Genomic DNA, 8991 nt, shown 5'->3' with positions numbered 1-8991 from the left:
TGCTCATACATTTAGGTTTAAAACTTGCATCAACAAAAGCAATGTGCATTTTTGTTTTGTCCTCTCTAGAAGCAAGCTTAGGCTGTCCTCACCATTTGCGTTCTGGGTTCTGCTCTCACTGATAGTTTCTTTGTTTCTAAATTTTTTTCTCAGACCAGCTCCTGAAGCTGTCCTACACATTGGTAGTTTGGGCCATTCCTTATCCCAGCGCTATTTCTGGTTTTCAGGAACGTTTCTGCTCATTAATCTCATTTCTCCCTCTTCCCTGTATCTGATGGCAATTTCTCTGAGTAGTTCAAAGATTTATTGCCTGCCTTGCACTGACAGCCTTCTGTGCACTTTGCTTGTTTCTGCTGTAACTTTCATCCTCCCACTAGCACTAGTCACTTGCACATATCCTGCTCTTCCAAGAACCTGGTGATTGCTTCATACAAAGATCTTGACATCACTTTAAAACTGCTTGTCTTTCCAGGCCTGACCCTAGTACACAAGTCAGAAAAACATACATGGTCTACTGAACATTGGTGGCCCTATCTTGATTAAAACTGTCCAAAGGGAAACATGGGCAATCCACTGGTGAATACTTTCCGAGTTCTGCTTTTTTCACTGCCATGCCAGTCTAAGCAGGTTATGAGTTAGGACCCTGCTTACAACATTTGGGCTTGTAATCTTTTGGCTAATACTTTAGGAACTGAACTAGACTTAATTGTCACATACATGGTTCAAATTCCCTGCACAACCTTTTGTCATTAGCATTACAGAAGAGCTAATTAGTACTTGATCTGGACAAATTAACCTCAGCATTTCCAAGTACTGTTTAGGGGACCATTTCTGCATGTGTCCATTTATTTACAGTTCTCGTTTTGTTTCCCAGGGTTTAAACAACAAAAAGAATTTACCAGCAGGGGGTGCAATGCTACGCTGTTTGGAAAATATTGCTACCTTTATGGAAGCCTTGCCGATGGATTCGCCCAGCAACCTCTGGACCACAATTAGTAATCAGTTTCAGACCTTTCTTACTAAACTCCCTTGTGTTTTGCCACTTAAGGTATGATGTATGGACATCTGAAACGAGCCATACTGCCAATAGTCAGGATGTACCAGAACGGTGGGAAAGCTGTAGATGAGAAATCAGAGTGGGTTGTTATGAATATTTTCCAATGATTCAATTAACATTTCCAGAGGGCTGGATTTATTGTATGTCTCATCCATCCCCCATTACATATATTTCCAATGGGCCTTCACCTCTTTGTTGGTTTTTTTTCTCTACACTTTCCATGATCTGTCTCTGTCAGATTAGAATATTGCAGTTCAGAGAATCAGCATTTTGGCAATAAAAATGCATCAGGTCTTAACTGTTAAAACTCTTAAGAAGAGAAGCTCCACCTAATTAATTTGCTAAAAGGACACAATAGTCAGACAGGCAGAGAGAGCTGAAACAACTGGGAATTGAGCTTAACCTGTCTGGCTGCCCAGGTTGTAGTTCTGGCTGTAATCAGAATATAGTTACAGAAACTGAATCTGGAAGCTTTGGGCTCTGACTTCTGAGTGCTCAGGGGACATACGGATGGATCTTATCTCCTGGTGTGTATATTTCCAAATGTCTTTTCAGTAAACACAGTAAAAATTTTTTTGAGTCTTTCCAGTAAACACGGGATTCTGATGCCCTTACTCTGACTTTATTTCCTATGGCCTGAATGAGCCCAGGAGTAATATCTTCTGTGAAAAAGAATGTTGCTCAGTATGACTGAGGGTTCTAAAATCTAACTTGGTGACTTATAACATTGTCTTTTAAGTTGGATGTCACCACCAATTTTCATGAATAATACTACATTTCTTGGCACTGTTATGCAATAGTGAGATTTTGAAACCTCTTTAGGTTTTGGTAAATTGAGGCACTGTTCTGCAGCACTTACTGAGCCAAACAGACAATAACCATTCTCTTTGTGTACTAGTCACCCCAATCTGTTGCATCTTGTCTAATTCAAATGAATAAAAATAAATTAATTGGATCTTAATAATTCCAACTGCATATCTGCCATTCACAGAATGTTTAGATGGAGAGTTTACTCTGATTTCTCTTTTATTCATGGGAGGTATCATTAGTGATACAAGTAAAATTGTAAAACTGCTTGCTTCTGAACTTTCCATCTCCTGATCCTTCCTCTGGGGTCTTAAATGACTCTGCTGTTTTAGATGTTTGCAGCAGGGCTGAGGCAAGACAATGGATGGACTCCGAAAAGTCTCATTCATTGCTGCAACCTGTGTGATTTACTCAGAAGAAAAAAAGAAGTTACATCTTAAGGAACAACTTTAGAGGGGCATCTGGAGCAGCTGTTGCCAGGGCTGCTCCACATGTTATGGGATGCGAGTTGCAGCTCCATTTTGGGGTGTGGGGAAAAATGTCATAGCCTAGAGCAATCACAGAAATACAGAATGAGGTACATGGTGTGTAACTCCTGCTAACCCACTTTTTAATTTTTTTCCTGCATCCAGTTTTATTAGAGTGGAAGTATTTCTAGGAAATTTTTGTTCTAAAAGGGGTAAAGTTAACTTTTCTAAACTAGCCCTTCAGTTAAGTCTTCTCGTCTCAGAGCTAATGCTGTGGTATATTACCACTGAAGGGGTATGATTGTGTATTCAGGAATAAGCCAGTTTAGGCAAAGTAAGTAAAGATCTGTCATCTGGGATCATTTTTCAGACTTCAGCTACAGGTTTTTCATAGCTACTGCCACTAAAAGCAAGGAATGTGCACAGAAAAGTACTAACTCTGGGGTTTTTGTTTGTTTGTTTTTCTTTCATGCCTTCAAATATTTTCACAGTGTTCTTCAGATTCTAGTTTAAGAATCATGATTTGCTTGTTGAAGATACCTACCACTAGTGCCACCAGGGTAAGTTCCAAGAAGACAAAACTCTTTTGCCTCAGATTTAGCCAGCTGGTGCTGTTCTATGAATCTGTTCTCATCTCCTAGCTAGGAAAGTATTATATATAAGCATAAAATTGTGCAGTCCGATACTCTTTGGAGAATGACAAGAGCTTTGGAATCTAGGTTACAGTAAAGTGTGGGTGGGATTACATTCCTGTGTGGGTGTGAAAGTGTATCTTCTTAAAGAATTGATGTTCTCTTTTTTTTTTTCCCTCCTCTTTTTTTTTTTTTTTCCTCTGGGGGGAAAAAAAAATAGTAATAAGCTTCCTTAGAAGTTCTGCAGTACAATTCCACTGAGTTCAGTGAGATTTTCTTGCATAAACACTACAGAATCTCTCAGATCTCATAAGCGCTGTGTCAGAGGTGAAACCATTTTCTAAGTTTTTGCTTCTCGTTTCTCATAGAAGCATGAAGGCCTGTGATAGATAGAATAGCCATTTGACTGAAACCGTGTACGTCCCAGCAAGATAGCCTCTCAGCTAAAAATAATGCTGTTCTGTTCAGGCGTTTCAGAGTTGGAATGATTTTAGTTTTTCTGAGCAACCAGTTATTGATTTCTCTAAATCATGTCATTGCAGAGTCTTCTGGAGCCCTTTTCAAAATTATTAAGCTTTGTGATTCAGAATGCTGTCTTCACTCTGGCCTACCTGGTGGAATTGTGTGGTTTGTGCTACCGAGCCTTCACTAAGGTAACAATGAGACTATATCTTTCTTTAGGGATAACTGAAAATAGGAGAAACAAAGTCCTACTTCCCTCAAGTAATATGTTTGTAAGTAAAGATGAAATCAGTGTCAGGTTTCAGACATGTCAACAGTTTTAATGCAGTTTGGCTAATCGAGTAGCGATCATGATTCAGTGCCTTTTTAATAATACTGAGTTTCACATTCACAGTATAGACAGATATAAAGTGTGTCTATACTGTCAAAAACATAGCTCAGAAAAGTATTTTGGTGTGATTTCGTGACTTGGATATTATTTTTCTCCCCTAGAGATGATATCTGGTATTCGTGCATGACTTAAAGTCTCTGTATGGTCACATCTTTCCTCATGCACAAGTTTAGCTACATACCCTGTGCAGTAAAACCTTAAATATTCCTGGTACTGTCTGTTGAGAGCACAGCTGTAAGGGGAGGCAAAAGATAGCTAAGTAAAGTGGAGAACTCCAAGTTATGAGCTTCCCAGATTAGATCCTGTTTCATTCTGTATTAGGTATCTCTTTTTGGCATGCATGGCTGTAAGCTGTGTGGAGAAGAGAATGGTATGTGTGTACCTTTAAAATGTTTTGAAGATACCTGCAAGAAAGCTATGGTGTACAAATAATAGCTATTAAGTTCGTTTTTGTAGCTATTGTTGAGAAGTTGAACAACAACAAAATCCAAAAAAACCTAATCAAACCTTTTGCTAAGGCCCTACATGCTCCAGTATGCAGATTGTTATGGTACTGGGCAAAAATGTTGCTTCAGCCATTAAGAGCACAGTTTCCAATCCTCTATACATTTGTCAAAACAGTAATTAATCCTCAGGAAAGTAGCTGCATGATTTTCTATATTGATACAACTGGAACATGCATTGCTTCAGTCTTGATAAGACTTAAAATATCACTAGACAAATAGTGAAGAAAAAATGATAAAAGCAATGACACTCTCATAGAAAAACTGCACCACAAGAAAGCAAGAAAAACTTTTGCCAGATGTAGTAGTTTGAAACATTAAGTAGAAAATAACATTATGTGTAATTACAGAAAGCATTTACTACCTTTTGTTGTCTCATTTGAAAGAGAAGAGTTATGAAAGGAAAAAATCCTGAAAACAGAAAAGACTGTCCAGCTTCTGGAAGTAATTTGAGTTAGATCTATAGTTAAGGATTTAGGCAAGGCAAAATGAGAGGAATGTTAACTGGAAGCCCAACAGTGAGTTTTTTTCAATTGAAACAAAAGGATGTCCATTTAAAACTGAAGCAAAGAGATTCCTCTTGCATTTGTGTTCTCTCATGTATGCCTGCTAAAGCCAATGGTGAAATACAGGAAACGTTTCACTCCCCTTGTGGACCACAGTTCCAGTTATTTCATGAAAATTTAATTAAAACCACAATATTAAAAAACGCCATGTGTTTCTTGCATGCTTTCTAGTTCAGTGTCCTATTAATGCAGAGAGCACTTAACAGCACACAGGAAGCTTAGATTACAGCACTTGATGAAGTCCCCTTGGTTTAGTCTAATGCAACCTGTTGACGCAGAAGTGGAATCATTAGTGAATGGTCTCCTGCAATTTTTGGCCACAAAATACTTTATTTAGTGAAACTCCACACTGTTATTTCTGAAAGCTTACCATAGTTTTGCATCAGAAATATCAAATTAATGACTGCTATTAGAAAAAAACAAATCAGTTATGACGTCTGTGTTTCTCTACAGTGAAAATCACTGTAGCCATGTAAGAGTGTTGTTTGTGATAGAATACCATGTAGAAGTGAATTCCAGAAGAAATATAATTTGTGGACATTGAAACTACTCAGATTTGATTACTTGTTTTGCAACTTTGAATGCACTGGAACAAAACAGTAACTTTCAGCTAAGCTGTGGAGGATTCTTGTCTTTTCAAAGACCAGGCCACTCCAACATGCACCTTGTAGAGGTCAGTGCTGTACAACCACTCCAAAGCTTTTTTTATCTCCAACATTTCCTAATACCCTGTGGCAGGAGTATCTCAATTTCTCTTGTCTTGAAGCCTGAAGACTCACGTCAGTCAGATATTTCGTTGTCCAAGTTTCTGTTCCAGGTCAGCAATTTGATTTTTTTAGTGCCTTTGGAACTCTCAGCTGAGAGTAGCATCCCTCCTGTGGATTGTAACCTTCTTATCTCCAGTTTTCCTTTCAAGTATCTTAAGGTCCTAAATGGACATTTCTTGGCTTTCTTATCTCTTACAGGTGCAGAAGCTTGAACCTAAATTTAGCCTTTGTTAGCATTTTGTTGACCCTTTTTGAGTAAATGCAGAATGACACTGAATTGGACGTGACATGATTTTGCTATTGAATTTTTTAAAGAATATCAAAGTGGCTGATCTTTAGTATTTGTAATTAATGTAGTAGCAACAGAGATATAAATAATTTTGCTTTCTACTTACTTAGATGACAGCACTCCACTCCATTAAAGAACGAAATTTACTATTCTTATTACTGAGTTTGGGCCCGGAGACACTGCTAGAAACAAACTTCGGTAGTTTCACATTCTACACATAGACCTCTGGCAAATCATAGTTTGAAGAGATGCATAGACATTTAAGAGGGTTAATTTGCCTGTTCTTGAGTCTTTGCTACCAGGTTCACACATGTGACTCCCCTGGACATTATTCACATGAAACTAATACCCGTTTACAGCTCTGTGGCAGAATATAAGGTCCTTAAATATGGATAAACTATGTTTATACGTTATTTTTCACCAGCAGAATGATTGGAATAAAAAGACGTCGATAGGAAGGGTGCTCTGGGCTATTGACTTCAGTGTCATCACTCCTGATTTACAGTGCAGGAAGCAAGAGGTCAGATGTCAAAAAACATTTTGCTTGATTTTGTTTCATCTCTCTGCACTGCATGTGCTTAACAAACATTAACAAGAGCTTAGTCTGTGAGACAGGAGACTGAGAAAAGGATCGATCACTGTTCTATTATCCTTAGAGCCAAGGAAAGCTCGGATTCATAAAGCCTGTGCTTCCTTCCCAGTGTTCTGACAAAGCAATTTTTTATGGCCCAATTCTATCCTGTGTGGCATAAGTGTTAGTTTGTAAAATAGCTGAATGGATTTGAAATAATTTTACCTCTCTTCTTTCCCAGTATGTGCAGGCTAGTGTACTGGGTTACTGATGGGAACTTCTGTCCAGGGTTTTGGGGGATGTAATTGTCAACTGTCCGAGCATGGCACTGCAACCATGCATGACTCCTTGCCAAGTATTGTCATTGCTATAAGTTGACGTCGGTCCAAGAGGTCAATGAACACATACGTGGAAGAGAATCCACTGAGGTTATGAATTGTACAGAAGCTATGCTGAACTCAGAAATTCCCTGAGCTGAAAATAGTTAGGGGAGTAGTGGTAGGAATTATATGTGCCTGCCTTATTTTTGTTCTTTGTTTTGCATCTGCTTATGGCCTTGTTGGAGACAAGTTACTGAAGATATTTATTCTGGTTTGACTTCTCCTGGTTATTCTTACGTTGTATTATTCTTATCAGAGCACCACTCATGTATGTGTGACTTTTGAGTGCTTGTCCCCTCAAGTAATGGTTTCATAACACTGCTGAACTGAACCAGTGTTTGCTGCTCCCATAAGGGAATGGGTTTTTTGTTTTGGTTGGTTTGTTTGTTTTAAATTTTGAATTGTTAAACTTCTTGTGGGTTTAGTTGCCTATACTGCAGCAGTGAGGTCAGACAAGGACCACTACGGTTTTGGGCTCGTTCCATCAGCTAAATGTATTACCTGTCTGCACACTCCATGTAACTTAAGATCAAACTAGGAGCTTGAAATAAGGTCGCTCGATTCACAGAGACTGGCAACATAACGTCCATGAAAGACATACCATCCTGTTCCTTTGGCACCTTCTCCTGAATCAGGGGCTGATATTTAAGATCTGTTTTCATTAAAAGGTATGCAGGTGCTGTGGGAGACAGACTGTTGCCGTGAGCTTTGTTTGGCAGTATGTTATGCAGATACAGTGTGGTGACATCAGCTCTTGGAGGAGAAATACTAGTGACTGGCTTCTTGGTCTGCTGCAACCAAAGCTTCTCTCACTTCCAGCTATTCATCTCCTTCAATTCCTTCCCTTTTAGCTGCACTTGCTACTGTGTGGAGCTGGAGGAGTCTTTCAAACTGACCCTCACTAACTAAACCTCACAAGACTTCTCTGGGGAAGAGGCAAACATTATCCCCTTTTACAGATGTCACAGAGGAACTGAGGCCCTGACCGAGTAAAAAGTTCCACTGCTTAAGTGAGCAGCCAAGCGCATGAGATTTAGAAAATGGAAGATACTAGGCTTCAAATCTTAGGCGCACTTTGGGTATGCTCTCTTTATTAAACATTATTTCATTCAACATTATTTCACCTCTGATGGTCGTTTGAAAGAGAGCTCAGTGTAAGTCTTCTGGCTGATCAAAATAGTTGAGTTGCCGTGGTCAGTAGCAGGTTACAGATTTGTTCTGCATTTTTATCTTACTGTCTAAAGTCGGAGAATGTCAAAGTAAGATATATAACAGGCTCATCTTATCTCTTGTATCTCCTTACTGTCTCAGCTCTACAATTCTATTCTTAGCCTTCTGTGTTCTAATCTCCATTGGCTGATTTTCCCCTTTGTTTTGAAATGTTTCTGTTGTAGCAGCCGTAGCCAAGATGGTTTTTATTGTGCGAGTGGAAAAGTACTGCTAGTCTAATAAATGAAAGTAGATGTCCAAGCTGCCTTGGTGCAGGCACCCTTATTTTAATAGGAATGACAACAGAAAAAAAGTATGGTAAAATGTAGACCATTTCTGGCAGGTTTGTTGAAAGAATAATGCTAAATACTAGTGCCAGTTTTGTTCTCCTCTGTCAATCCTTACGGCTTTCCCCTTTTCCCTTTATATGGAACTACTTAGTAAAAGCCACACTGCGTGCCTAGGCTTTATAACTGTTTTATTTCACATATGAAATACTAAAATCTTGGTTATAGTGCCTGACACAATGTCAGAGGTGAATCACCCTCATCAATGTCTGTTCAACCAAGTCTGTAGAATTGCGTAAATGATGAATGGTGTCTGCTTTTTTGCCAGACAGGAGAAAACAGTATGCTTTTGTCAAACTTAGATAAAAAGTATCTTTATGGTTTACTAGTGGGTATCAGTGAATATTAGGGCCTTCATAATTCTGTTCTCCTGTTATAGGAAAGGGACAAATTCTACTTGACGCGCAGTGTCATATTGGAGTTACTGCAGGCACTCAAGTTAAAGTCACCGTTACCAGATATGAATCTGCTGCTGTTGGTGCAGGTATGGGAGATTCTCATGTAATTCTCACACATATACTGTCTTGGCCCATATTGGGGGGG

General features: G+C 39.0%; 1 protein-coding gene across 1 annotated transcript in view; it reads left to right on the top strand.

The window, feature by feature from the left end:
* Window positions 1-8932, top strand: part of LOC104502188 (protein unc-79 homolog) — a gene marked incomplete at both ends in the record, with an annotated part of 38537 nt that extends 29605 nt beyond the window's left edge. The window contains 4 exons of the mRNA XM_010146124.1: window positions 875-1048; window positions 2823-2891; window positions 3506-3616; window positions 8828-8932. Of these exons, the coding sequence (XP_010144426.1) occupies window positions 875-1048; window positions 2823-2891; window positions 3506-3616; window positions 8828-8932 (459 nt within the window). The remainder of the gene's footprint in view (window positions 1-874; window positions 1049-2822; window positions 2892-3505; window positions 3617-8827) is intronic.
* Between the last annotated feature and the right edge of the window lie 59 nt (window positions 8933-8991).

The sequence above is a fragment of the Buceros rhinoceros genome, unplaced genomic scaffold (assembly GCF_000710305.1).
Source record: "Buceros rhinoceros silvestris isolate BGI_N320 unplaced genomic scaffold, ASM71030v1 scaffold9182, whole genome shotgun sequence".
Classification (NCBI taxonomy): Eukaryota; Metazoa; Chordata; class Aves; order Bucerotiformes; family Bucerotidae; genus Buceros; species Buceros rhinoceros.
This window is presented reverse-complemented; position numbering and strand designations above follow the sequence as displayed.